Source organism: Alosa alosa, chromosome 1, assembly GCF_017589495.1.
Source record: "Alosa alosa isolate M-15738 ecotype Scorff River chromosome 1, AALO_Geno_1.1, whole genome shotgun sequence".
NCBI lineage: Eukaryota > Metazoa > Chordata > Actinopteri > Clupeiformes > Clupeidae > Alosa > Alosa alosa.
Window position 1 is genome coordinate 44,568,510 of NC_063189.1, and position 13,851 is coordinate 44,582,360.

Below are 13,851 nucleotides of genomic sequence, written 5' to 3' on the forward strand. Positions count from 1 at the left end.
ATATTCTGATTTAAAAAGCATGCTATTGGACTCATGTGCCTTCGAGTTGGTAGTATTGTTAAATATGCTTTTTAAAACCATACAATACTACAACACTGATGTCAAGCTTTAAGGGAATGTGTAACTATGTTGCAGACTGCAGTAATGTCCATCAGAGCAAATGTGTGAACACATGTTAAATTTGCTAACAAAACAACCCTTTTGGGTGCCTCTTCGTGATCAGCAACCCAAACTACATTATATATTCAAACGTGTTCAGGAAGTAAACTCTTGTTGTGCATCCATTGTGTTGAAGAAACCATTCAGATTACCTACCTCTACTTCATTATAGAAGCACTACTCCTGGCGGCCTACTACTTTGAGGACTTGCTACATTAACATGTGAACTTCTGTGTGGAGTGTTGTTCTCGCGAGGTGTAGTCTAATGCTGCGTTCATCGAACTATCGCGAAGCATTGTGATATTCAGCGGGTCGGCCTCCACGAAAAGGTGTGCTTCATGGCGGTGGCGGTGTCTGCGGTAAATTAAAAATATGGATATACTACCTCATGCACGCATATAATTAAGTGGTATTGTTTATATTTACAGCACTGAAATTCAGCAAACATTTGCCATCCAATTGAGAGACACAATGATTGTAGCGAGGCTAAGTCATTCAAACTCAACATTTTAACTATTAGCTAACCAGCTAGCTATCGTTAGGCTAATGTGGATTGGAAATGCGAGAGCGGGATTTTGTTCATTGAGCTAGGCCTTGTGCTAGTTAGCTTGGATGGCTATCTAGAAAACAGGCTTGGATATGCTAACGTTATTCTGTTGAATCTACCGATTAGGTATGTATATACTATAGTGTATAATTAGAGATAACGAATAAGTATATTGGTTTGTAACCTAAAACAAAATGTCCACAAACTACGACCATTCCATAGCTAATCATCCCTCACATTGTCCCCTTGCTAACTACAGTAGCCTACGCATCGTTAACGTTAGCTAACAACTAGAACTATGCTATGAAGAACGTTAAGGATAACGTTAGGATCGCGGCATATCCATTTTGTCACAAGACTGGTGGTGTGAAACGCTATGTACCTTTATTATTGGTTGTAATACTAACGTGAACGTTTACTGACTGCGTTCCACCCCGGATTTTATGAGGCATGGGTCTACTTTATGGAATAAATGTTGCTTTGTATCTAGCTCTGAATGCTAACTGAATGGACTGAGTCCGTCTACAGTGTATGAATTAACATCAACATGAGGTTGAAAAGGCCTCACCAAAAGCGTTGGTTAGCGGCATTTAAACAGACTACATTTTAGCTACCAAATTATGTAAATATTTACATATATTGGTAATATAAAAGAAACCAGCTAGCGTTATAACGTTATTGCATTGCTTAATTGTAAACCACCTAACGTAACTTAATATCGGAAGAGCAAGGCAAAGAGTTTCATACTCTTAGCAAGGTGAAGTTGGCTAACGCCAATTCAGTTTCCTATCCCCCTGTTAATCGTAGCTTGCTAGCTGTCCTCCAACAACCAGTTGCTTCGTTGATGTTGTTGGGTGAGCGCAATTTTGTTTGCATTGGTTGATCTATCATCTCGTGTTAGTTAAACTAGTCTAGCGGTGTAACGTTACCCACCTCGGATTAACGTTACATTACCGTTTTGGCTTGCACACGTTACATAAGCTATTAACGTCTGAATGGAGAACGTAATAAAACGTTTTGATATTTTTTGTTAACGTAAACGGATGAACCCACATTCAGAGCATGCGATGGAGGGTAGGACCTGATGCAGTGACGCATATGTTCATAGTGTTCATCATGTATTTATAACTTATGTGAAGGATTTTTCTCCCCCTGTAGACTCTGATTTGAACTGTATAAGCTCTCCATATTTAATATCTCCCCACGGGTAACGTGCAGCAGGACACCCCAACGGAGAGCAGGTGCTAGGTAAGGGTCTTACTCTCCCATTGCTAAAACACACTGGTTGTGGTGTAACCTAAGCCAGATTGCCAGACTTACCCAGTGTCCACTGACCCAAGTCGAAGAGACTTAAACTCTTGCGCTCCTCAGTGTTTTAGGTTGTTAGGAGGTTGTGAGACAATAGAGCCCCCCCCCCAATTCATTTCAGACCAACCAGCTAAGAACAAATTTAACCTTACCTGTCATTGTATGTATTATGCTGTTGGATGAACATAGTTCATTTTATAACATGGAGAGTTTATTGGCCACATGACCACTCTCTGAGCAATGGTGACTGCTTATGTCTATGCCCTTCGTGTTTGCTAGTATGGGTTAGGAGTTCTGGTGACTAAAAATGTGGTGTCCAAATGTCCTAACAGTACTGAGAATGGAAGAAATGTGACCTCTGTATTACGTTTGCCGAGACTTGGCTTTAAAGTCTTAAATATATTTAACTTTCATTTTGTAATCTCAATTTCACATCTGAACCGGTTTCCACACAGATTAAGAGAATTCGGTTGAATCATTACGATTCTACAGTGCCATTTATAGTAATATATATGTCTGTAATTAAAGCATGTCAGTCGTAACTGTGTGTGTGTGTGTGTCATAAACCCTCAAATCCAAGTGCCTTACAGGCTCAAACAAGTTGTTTTCAAATTGCTGTAATCATTCCTCCAGTGACTCTTGTGCTAAGTAGGTTTGTGTTTTTTCTTTTCTTTTTTTCCTTTTTGTCGTTTCTCTCTATGTGTCGTCTGTGCTGTAGAGCGTATCTCTTGACTGTACTATATTTCCAAAACCAATGGCAGAACTATTTGGGTTCAAACCTCCTTAAGGAGGGCAGTGCACCACTCTGGAGTTCATATGAGCAAAGGTACTTCAGCTTTCTTCTGTGTAGTAATCAATAAGGGCACTTGCCTCACAGAACTTTCAGTAGAGAAAATCCACATTCAGGGGGAGGGGGGAAACTCCCCTAATGTATGGAGATGTCAAATGTTTCCTGTTTTTGCTGGAAGGGGTGTCCACCATGTGCTGATATATTTGCATGGTCCTGTTTTGTTCTCTTCCTGATATCTTACCCCTAATTAATGTGTTCCTCTTCTACGCAGTAGGAGAGAATTATAATAGGCCGCTGCCTATCTAATTTTTTAATGAATTTAGCTTGAGCCTTTAAACGCTGCTCTTCGCTGCCTGTTCCTGAAATGTAACATTTATTCCATTGTGTACATTTCAGAGCAAGCTCAAAGTGATTCGTCTAATGCTAGCATCTAGAAATGTTCTGTACTGTTAAAATCAGTAGTGTAGCTTGAGATTAAAGTGCAGTGGTGCTCTCCATCAAGGCAAAATTGTGATCTACTCTAAATCAGAAGGTAAATGTGTATACATTGGCAGTGCTCAGATGTGAGTTTGCTCTAAAGTTAGGATTTCACCGTTAGAATGTGGATGTTGTTGCACCCATGTTTCACTGGGTGTTTGGTAAATGAAAACATGTCCGTTTCTCCTCCCTCACCTCTTATGGACGTATGTGTGCAGGGCGGCCAGGCTCTGACAATGGAGAATGGACAGGGCACCGGCTCAAAACTTGGCCTGCCGCCTCTCACGCCCGAGCAACAGGAGGCGCTGCAGAAGGTAAGACACTAGGAGGAAGGGACATGACGTGGTGTCTATTTTTTTGCATGGTCATCTCCCCTGTAACACTATAGATTAGTCAAGTGTTGATGGTACTGTAAGCAGTTTCGAACCTGTAACGCTATAGATTAATCATCATTATCCAGCATGACTTACAGCTCCTTTAAAGCAACACCAAAGATTTTATTTTATACCTTAAAATAATGTTTCCAAAATCGTTTCAGTGGTTTATCGACTTGTAACAGGGTGAACGGCAATTCTGCATTCGCTTCGCGGCCCTCTATGTACGCTATAACCGCACTATGTAAGTTTGCCAGATCGGGTAACGGATCTGTAGTTCGATGGAATGACGCATAAGAAACTACAAATTTGACTTTGTCATTCTGATGTCGCAATACATCGTACTTCGTAAGTCATGCAAAATATATTTTACCTTGTCTGTGGACATCGTTATTTGCGAAGCTGGTGCTGGATAAACAAATAGCGTGCGTGCGACAGAGGGAAAGTTCTTTGGTGTTGCTTTAAGACAGAATATGTTCGTATTAGATCTTGGAGGGGGAGAACAGAGGGGAGTAGATATTACCCTGGCATACAGTCTGTGGTTTAACGCACAGGGCCTCTTTAGAGGTTTGTTAATGTCCTCCATCTACTGACATGTGGGGTTGCTCAGTGTCCACCAGTGTCGTCTGCGGAGGTAGAGCAGAGCCAAGACTGCCTTCAGCGCCAGTGTGTTCGGTGTCTGCTGATGCTATTCTCAAATCTTGGTACACAGACAGCACTGAAACATTCATCAAAATGATTATCTGTGAATGTAGCCATGAGAAGTTAAAAACGTAAATATTCCCTTAATTCTCCATTCTCCCGTTTGTCTTGTAGCTCAGGTTTGTATTGTTGGAAGTTACCCCAGCTGTGTTGCTTGGTTTCTTTTGGTTGTATGAGTTGTCTCTTATTACAGGCGAAGAAGTATGCCATGGAGCAGAGCATCAAGAGTGTCCTGGTTAAACAGACCCTCGCCCAACAGCAACAACAGATAAACAACATACAGGTGAAGACACATTTGGCCCATTCCTATGTCTTCTGTTTGATTGGGTGTTGATAGGATTCTATTCTGTTTTAACAAAATTATCTTCATTTTTAGATGGCCTCGTTGTCAATGGGCTTTGGAGATCCTCTCTCACCATTGCAATCGGTAAGTCTGTCAGGCACAAAGTTTTGACTGGCTGATAACCAGATAGCAGTGTGAAGGACATAATAGCATTGTTCCAGACCACCTCCATTTCTTGGTACACACTTGTTAACTTCAGTACTTGTGTTTTTAATGTACGTAGGCAGAGAAATGCCAGTGCTATGTCTTCAGTGCCAGTGTGTCGTCTGCTGGTTCTATCCTCAGTCAATGGGGCAGCCTTTGTCTATGCAAACTCTTTTGAAGGTAAAACATTTGCTGGCAGTGAGCGTTAAATAGAGTTTTCTTGTCTGCAGGTGGCAGCACAGCGGCAACGAGCCCTGGCCATCATGTGCCGCGTCTACGTGGGCTCCATCTACTACGAGTTGGGCGAGGACACCGTCCGGCAGGCCTTCGCTCCCTTTGGTCCCATTAAGAGCATAGACATGTCCTGGGATTCTGTTACTATGAAGCATAAGGTTAGATTTGAGAACTGACTGGTCAGAAAATGAAAACTTTGATTGCCTATCTGTCTTTCTTATCTGTTTAGTAGCCACCTCCATTTCTTGGCACGTGCTTGTTAACTTCAGTACTTGTGTGTGTAATGTATGGAGGCAGAGAAATGCCAGTGCTATGTCTTCGGTGCCAGTGTGTTCATCGTCTGCTGGTTCTATCCTCAATCACTGGGACACATCATTATGAAAAGCAGTGTTTGAGTTAAAAAATAAATATATATGAAGGGTTCAGATGCAAAAGCCTCTAAATGCCACCTATGTCAAAAATGAGATAAAGATGGTGAGGGATGCTGCAATACACATAGTATAATGCTAATCAAATAATTTCACTTCTAAACCCACTAAATACCACTCTCTTCCTGGTCTGAAATATCGATTTATAGGCAAAAACCTATAGGAGCCTGAATTTAAATGCTCATTTAAAAGAAAAGTGGTCAGACGGATTTAGAGGGTTTTGCATCTGAACTCTTCATATATATGAATGAATGAATGAATGAATCAATGAAATCTCAACTGTGCCCCTTGTGTCCCACAGGGTTTTGCATTTGTGGAGTATGAAATGCCAGAGGCTGCTCAGTTAGCGCTAGAGCAAATGAACTCGGTAATGCTTGGTGGGAGGAACATTAAAGTAAGTGGATGTGAAACATACTGTATGTTCTATTAAACATATGCACACAGTTTTCAAGCAGTCCTCGAATATAAGAATTTTCTCAGTGGAGATTTTCATTGAGGTTTGCTTCTAGTATTATAGGACTAGACTTAGTCTGTGTCTGGAAAACTTTCTTGTGTTTAGCTGTTGTTCATCACACATCATTATCTTTTTTTATCTGGTTTGTAAATGCCTGTTTTATCTGTAGGTTGGAAGACCAAGCAATATTGGTCAGGCCCAACCAATCATCGACCAGTTAGCAGAAGAAGCGCGGGCTTTCAACAGAATTTACATTGCCTCAGTCCACCCGGATTTGTCAGATGATGACATTAAAAGCGTCTTTGAGGCCTTTGGAAGGATCAAATCCTGTACATTAGCACGAGACCCCACTACAGGGAAACATAAAGGCTATGGATTCATAGGTAAGTCTTGTGTGTGTGATAAAAGCCTTTCCTAAGAAGCCATCTAGTTATACAACTGTAAGAATGGTGTAATGATGATGAGGATTCCTTTTTTTTTGGCTTCATATTCCTTGTCTTATTTTCTGGCCAGCCTTCGATGAAGTCAGTGAAAACTATTTTAAACATCTGGGTTTGGGAAAACATTCTAGTATTTCAGAAAATCAACTGACATCAGATACATGTCATTTCACTAATGAGGTGGTTTTGAATTAATTTATGAGACGCTTGCAGTCATCCCTCCCATTACTATTGCTGTGAAATTCACCACAGATGTGACTGTCTACAGCAGTTCCCTTCATACTTTGCCTTTTGATTCATGGGACTAGTATTAAACCAGTTGCAGGCTAAACTGAGAGGTCATACAGAAGTGAAAAATAAGATGTTTTTAACCAGTTTGTCTTTGGCAACATTGCCTAGTGACCTTGATTGCCTATCTTTCTTATGTCTGTTCAGTAGCCCCCTCCATTTCTTGGCACGTGCTTGTTAACTTCAGTACTTGTGTGTGTAATGTACGGAGGCAGAGAAATGCCAGTGCTATGTCTTCGGTGCCAGTGTGTTCATCGTCTGCTGGTTCTATCCTCAATCACTGGGACACATCACATCAATTGTTTTACAGAATTTTTACATTTCGGAAGTGTCTGCATATAGCCACCTTTATCAACCAAATTAGGCTTAGTATACTATGTACCTAGCTAACAATGTAATAGGCTGCTAGTTATGAGCTAGTATCTATCCAGTCTGGTTTCAAGGCTGTGACAACTGGTAAATGAGGCTGCATTGCCTAATTGTTCTCACTGAACATCCCAGAATGTGTAGTCATATTGTAGCCAAAAATCCAGACGCAAGGTTACTGTGGATTTTTGCCCTTAAATTGGCACATGAACAACATGTGCATTTTTGTTGGTTAGTTGAACAGAACATTTTGTCATACTCAGGGCTCTACAGTGCGCCCATTTCACTCGCACATGCGAGTAAAAATGATGCCGTGCGAGTGCAAAAAAATATTTAGTCGCACTGGTGCGAATGACTTCTAACCATGTCAATGTTTGTCTACAAAATACACCGCAACATCGAGAAACAGTACAGGTGCAAACCATAGAATCACGTCGCGAATGCAGCATAAAACTACACCTCCCATCAACGTTAGCAGTTTCGCGTTGGGACTCGATAGTAGTAGTCGCTACTAAGCAGAAAGTTAGACTAGCCAGCCAAGATGAAAAGATTGAAGAAATTAGTTCTTCTATCCACCGAATTCATCGGATATAGGAGGAACAGGATGAGATTCTGAGAATTGCCATATTTGCATTTAACCTGTATATCAAGTATCCTGCCAAATGTGGGCTAATTTATTTATTTGTGAATCCATCTGTAGCTAATCCAAATATGCCCATGGTGACCTATCTGAGTGCATACTGCCTAATACCACTACCAAAACAGTCCATCTTCCACAAAACCCAACATAGTCTATTCAAGGATATTTATTTGAAATATCTGCATTGATGGGGGCAGTAGGCAAATGTTAGGCCTTCTTTCGTTTTGCACTTCAGCTTGTATTCGGTTTAAACAAACAAGCATGTGTGGAAGCCTGGAGTTGTCAGTAGCGTTCTACCTTTGAATAAAACGTAAGTATTACGGGAGGCTACTTTTGTGCCTGTTCGCTACAGCTATATTTTGCATATTGCAGCCAATACGTCAACTGGGCTAAAAGGCATGTTACCTTTCCTTCTCTCACTGCATTCTCAGAATCTCATCCTGTTCCTCCTATATCCAATGAATTCGGTGGATAGAAGAACTAAGTTCTTCAATATTTGCATCTTGGCTGGCTAATCTAACGTTCCGCTTTTTCTGCGCGCTCTTGGATTTGATAGAAGCGACTACTAGCGAGTCACAACGTAAAAAACTGCTAACGTATATGGGAGGTGTAGTTTTTATACTGCATTCGCGACGTGATTATATGGTTTGTACCAGTAATGTTTCTTGATGTTGCGGCGTATTTTGTACACAAACATTGACATGGTTAGAAGTCATTCGCACCAGTGCGCCTAAATATTTTTTTGCACTCACACGCCATCATTTTTACTCACATGTGCGAGTGAGATGGGCGCACTGTAGAGCCCTGATATGGTTGCTTTATTTGAAATGGAATACCTGCAGCTCCTCACCCTTGTGTCTTCCACCACAGAGTACGACAAGCCGCAATCGTCGCTGGACGCCGTGTCGTCCATGAACCTCTTTGACCTAGGGGGACAGTACCTCCGCGTGGGCAAGGCTGTGACGCCGCCCATGCCCCTCCTCACGAACACCACGCCTGGCGGCCTGCCCCCAGCAGCCGCAGTGGCAGCTGCTGCTGCCACCGCCAAAATCACTGCCCAGGTGAGCCCCTTTACTCCTTTCATAATTTACCTTTTCTTAGTCAGGGTGTGTGTGAGTGATCAGCCGCTTTCTCTTGGCTCTAGACTGGAGCCTTGTACAGTAAGGTTGCGTGATAAATTAGCCTAATCAGGCAATACCAGACCCAAGGTGAAATAGCGAGAGAGAATATGGCTCAGTTTTTTTTTTCTTTTCTTAGTTAGGGTCTTCTCTGAGTCAGACTAGGCAATTGATGGCATGATGACTCAGTGTGACTTATTTGAGACAGAGACTTTTACATGCAGAAAGATAACATAGCGTGTAAACTCCAAAAACAGATGGCATGGAATCTGTCCCAGCCGGAGAATCGGACAGAAGACTTCCTACACTGTCTGGTAAATCCTTCAGGAAATTCTGTTCCAAGCACGTTGGTGCCTTTTTGTTATGTGTAGCTCTTTTAAGTGTTGGGAGGGACTTGTCTTCAGGCCCCTCGTGTTATTTTAGAAGTAAAGTGATCATTGTCTTTTAATTTGTGGGCAAGTAAAATGTTAATTGTCAGGTAATTTTAGGATGTTATGGTTGCTGTTGTTTCTCATAGCTGTAGTAGCACCTCATACAATTTTAAAATAGATCTAAGTAGCCCTTTTGTCTCTATTGATGCTATGATGCTAGAATCGATTTAGTCTCTTCGGCCTTGTATGATTTGTTTGCACAGCAGCCTGTCTCTTTAAGAAAATGCAACCAAAAACAGTGCTGAATTATAAATATGCTCTGTGCATTATTTAAAGGCCTCACTGATGTTGAAAATAGTGCAAATGTATATAAATTCTTTCAATATGTGCAGTTTCACACTTATGTTGTGTGACCTGATATTTTAAAATTTTTGTTACGTTTCTTAGTTCATTTGTTAGTTTCATACCTATCTGTTTAGCATAGACAGTTAATGAGAATTCAAAGCAGTCTGCTCTTAACTTCACTATTTTCCTATTTAGTGTCTGTCGTGCTGTATACACAGAAATGTAATTATTGAGCAAGCTATGCTGTAATCACCCATGGTAAAGATAAATGTAATGTGAGCATTTGTCGACATTATCATAGATGATATAATTATAGAAGAATAGTTTATGTTTTGTCTTGTCCTCCTGTGTTTTCCCTCTTAGGGCTGGCTGCATATACTAAATCATCATACATCAATCATCTTACAGCCGACTAAACTATAGTCATCATTATCAGACATGATTGGTCATTGTAGATGATTCTGTTGTCAATATATGTGTGTGTGTACAGTCAATTGAGCCAGTAAGAAGAAACTGTGCAATGTAGTAGTACAGCATAATGCATTTGGTATATGCCAGTCAACACTGCCAATGTTTTGCTAGAATTTAAGAAGTTTCCTTTCCTTTTATATTTTTCTATTTGTATTTTTAATTTATATTTTAAATATGGTAGCACTGTATTTAAGTCAACCACATGTCCATTATACTTGAGTTGGAGGAAAGCTGCTTATAGCTTCTTGATACTATAGGTAATGCTAATCTCATTCAAGAGCATGTATTTTTATACCTCAGCTGATCATAAATGAGCTGTTGTGAACCAGCGGAAATGAAACTTGTTGATGGAATGCCACCTCCATGCTGAATAATCCCTAATCAACACCCTCTTCAAATTAGTGTTTTTTTTTTTTTTTTTTTTTTTTTTTTTCTTTATGCAGCCAGTCCCCTGTCCTCTTTCTCTATGTACTCCATGCCCAGTTTCGTCCCTTCTCACCTCTGTCATTTGTGTGCGTGCGTGGGCGTGTGCGTGTGTCTGTGTGCGCGGCTGGCGGTGTGGGTGCATGTCTTCTGTGTCCTGGTTAACGGGCACTGTCCAGGCGGTGTTCCCTTATGTCCCGGTCTTTCCCTACAGGAAGCAGTGGCGGGCGCTCAGATCCTGGGGGCAATGACAGGCGCGGCAACAGGCCTGCAACTGCCTCAAGCAGTCATGGCAGCGCAAGCTCCAGGAGTCATCACAGGTACGCAGGACAGAAGGTGGAGACGGGTGGGCGAGGGTGGGGGGACGGGGAAGCTGGGGTTTCCTCCATGGCGGTCCTTCCCTAGATAAGTTCCCTTGAACGTTATTACATCGCCCTCAGCGAAGGTCATCGGCAGGATTTTGTCACTGCCACTGACACACATGCATTGGGGATGGCTGCTGAGTTGCATGCGGTTCACTGCATGATGTAAGGGTATAGACAGGCTTATTGCAAATGAGGAGGCTTGCGCATACAGGTGGGTTCTATGGTCATTTGGGTAGCATTCAAGACAGCCCTTTTCTTAGTAAGGTTGTATTGTGTCACTGTTTTGCAAGTAGATGTTTAATCCCTAGTATATTCCAGTCTGTGTCTGAGCACATGACCCATGTTTTTAAGAATGTGTGTAACTGCTGAGTGGAGTTGTTTTCCTGCATGACTAACAACCTTGCTAGGAATGGGCCCAAGCAATCAAGTATTATGTCTACAAATGCATACAGTTCTTGATTTTCTTAATTATACCTTTTTTCCCCTTGCACCATGGCATTCCACACCAATCTTAGACAGTTGACTTCAATGCACTGTTGATGGGCTACCTGTTTAGTTGACGAGATTGATACTTGTAGTGAGTGATACTGTAACATGTAGCAATGCTAGTATTTTTTTAAATTTCCGTTTTTGCCCATCACTTCCAGTAATTTGTTTCTGCTTAGTTTTTGTTTCATAGGGCTAATGTTGTCTTTTGCCATAAAATGGAAATATTAATCACTGAAGATGACATGGCCTGAAAATACTTTAATGTGCCATGCCATGCTTTTTTAAATAATGGGTGATGGATTACTTAGTTACTGCTGGTAAGTGGGTAACTACAAAATCACCCCCTTCAATGAGCCCATTCCTAGTCTTAAACCATTTCCCCTTTCATTTCTGCCCTTCATTCAGGGTGTGTTTGTATACCTATGTGTAAACTTTTCCTCCCTCAGGTTGCATTTGTTTCCTATTCAATACATACATGCACATAGCCTGTCACAGGGACTGTCCACTAATAGATTTCTTTTATTTTCTCTTTTCTCCTTGTCTTTCTTTCTCTCTCTCTTTCTTTCTCTCTCTCTCTCCTTTTCTCTCCTCTCTTCCCCTCCCTTTTTTCCACAATCGCCTTGACCGTGGCCTCTTAACCCCTCCCCTTTGCTGCACACTGACCAACCAAGTGTGAAGAGGACTCTCTCTAGCCCCTCCCCTCATAAACACAAATCTCATTCCTATTGGCCAGTGAGTCTCAGATCCTGTGTGTTTTTGTGGAGATGGGTTTTTGACATTTCAGCGATTTGAACATCCAAATGGAATAATAAAAAAATAATAATAAAAAAATTGGGGGGGAAAGGGACTCTCAGAAACCCATCACCCCACCACTACCTACACACCCACGTCATTCACATAATGCACTTAAGTTCAGTTTCCACACGATTCTTTTCTCTGACCAGGATAAAGTGTGAAACCTGATGACTGCACACAGGTGAAGGTGGCACAGCGCCCATATCTTAAGATGGCAGTTTACAGCACTGTGGCTCCTTTCACCCAGCACCTGTTGATTTAGCCTCAAAACAGTGTTCTTAAATGGAAAATTAACAGGGTGAACTTGATGGTCCAATAGTAAGTTTGGAGCTGATCTTAAGCTTAAGCCTAGGCAAGTGTCTAGAGACTGTTCCATATCCAGCTATCCATGTATTTAAGGATGCTATGCTAGAGGGGATCCCCCCCTCCCTTACTTGGTAAAGTCTGTGGTTTGCCCTAAAGTCTCACCACAGTAGGGCTTTTCCAGGGCTAACAGGCTCCTCTGAGCTTATCCAGCATGTTCTGACTCAATGTTGAGGTCCTTGCTTTGTCTGCAGGGGTGACTCCTGCGCGGCCAGCCATGCCCGTCCTGCCCCAGGTGGGGTTGGTCAACCCAGTGCTGTCCTCGCCACCGGCTATGGCCACGGCGGTTGCAGCGGCAGCAGCTGTAGCTGCAGCCCATGAAGCCAAGACTGAAGAAGAGGAGGCATCCCTGGACGGTACGGGCCAGGAGATGCTGAGCGAGCAGGAGCATATGAGCATCTCTGGCAGCAGTGCCCGGCACATGGTCATGCAGAAGCTACTCCGGAAACAAGAGGTGGGCCTTCAGGGTTGCCCAGTGCAGGGGGTAGGGTTTATATAGCAGGCTAGTGTTTGTTTGAGTGGGAAGATTAAATCACAACGTAGTATGATTCCATGAGACGCATGAAATCCTAGTCTCCAAAGAAGCTTGTCACTTCAAGGTGTAGCAGCCTCTCTCTGGGTCTGTTTTCATGCTATGACATGACAAGTTTGCAGGTCTTGATTGCCCTTTGCTGTCTTTGCAGTCCACTGTCATGGTCCTAAGGAACATGGTGGGTCCAGAAGACATCGACGACGAGCTTGAGGGTGAAGTCACAGAAGAATGCGGCAAGTTTGGCGGCGTGAACAGAGTCATCATCTACCAGGAGAAGCAGGGCGAGGAGGAGGACGCCGAGGTCATAGTCAAGATTTTTGTGGAGTTCTCTGCGGCAGCGGAGATGAACAAGGCCATTCAGGCACTCAACAACCGCTGGTTTGGGGGCCGCAAGGTCGTTGCGGAGGTCTATGACCAAGAACGTTTTGACAACAGTGATCTCTCGGCATAGACACTGCAATCCTGCCCCTCCTCCCACAAACCTTTCCCCTCTTCTGCTATCAAACACAGCTGCCAAGCACTGCTCCCTCAGTGGTGCGGGCCCCACTTTTTAACTTGTAATTATTTTTTATCAATGTTCATATTAATATTATTAATGATCCCTTTTAGGGACAAAGGCAAGTAATGGAGATGCTCATGGATTTTTTTTTTTTTTTTATTACTGTTGCCTACTGTGAAGGACTGGATATTTGTTTTTGTATTGGTTTGTTTTTCTTTTTGTTTCCTTTTTTTTTGCTCCCCCCTAATTATAGTTTAAATTCGGTTACATTGTTTCTTTTTATGATCTGAAAGACTCCAGAGGACTCTTATCTTGTTATATAGCTCTGTTTCAGATGCCCAGGAACAATAAATTCTCAAAGTCTGAATGCTTTCTCATTCTGTGCA

The 13,851-nt window shown here is 42.2% G+C and overlaps 1 protein-coding gene and 4 non-coding genes across 10 annotated transcripts; all 5 read left to right on the forward strand.

Annotated features, from left to right (window-relative positions):
- The first annotated feature begins 440 nt into the window (after positions 1 to 440).
- Positions 441 to 13,832, forward strand: puf60a (poly-U binding splicing factor a). 6 transcript variants are annotated; one of them, XM_048239429.1, is made up of 14 exons: positions 457 to 518; positions 1,865 to 1,954; positions 2,733 to 2,840; positions 3,500 to 3,595; positions 4,551 to 4,640; positions 4,734 to 4,784; positions 5,075 to 5,236; positions 5,808 to 5,900; positions 6,130 to 6,343; positions 8,565 to 8,755; positions 9,070 to 9,126; positions 10,637 to 10,742; positions 12,629 to 12,888; positions 13,118 to 13,832. In XM_048239429.1, exons 4-14 carry the CDS (start codon positions 3,518 to 3,520, stop codon positions 13,415 to 13,417), a joined length of 1,602 nt encoding a protein of 533 aa, XP_048095386.1. In that variant the 5' UTR covers positions 457 to 518; positions 1,865 to 1,954; positions 2,733 to 2,840; positions 3,500 to 3,517; the 3' UTR covers positions 13,418 to 13,832. The 6 variants fall into 6 exon arrangements, with proteins under 6 accessions (XP_048095379.1, XP_048095416.1, XP_048095386.1 ...); XM_048239446.1 differs by lacking the exon at positions 457 to 518 and adding an exon at positions 532 to 832; XM_048239438.1 differs by lacking the exon at positions 2,733 to 2,840.
- Positions 4,235 to 4,367, forward strand: LOC125308777. The gene has a single exon (XR_007195970.1). It is a non-coding gene; the product is annotated as a small nucleolar RNA SNORA57 (small nucleolar RNA).
- Positions 4,866 to 4,999, forward strand: LOC125308774. Its single transcript, XR_007195968.1, has one exon. It is a non-coding gene; the product is annotated as a small nucleolar RNA SNORA57 (small nucleolar RNA).
- Positions 5,314 to 5,451, forward strand: LOC125308767. Its single transcript, XR_007195967.1, has one exon. It is a non-coding gene; the product is annotated as a small nucleolar RNA SNORA57 (small nucleolar RNA).
- LOC125308761 lies at positions 6,842 to 6,979 on the forward strand. Its single transcript, XR_007195964.1, has one exon. It is a non-coding gene; the product is annotated as a small nucleolar RNA SNORA57 (small nucleolar RNA).
- Positions 13,833 to 13,851: the final 19 nt, after the last annotated feature.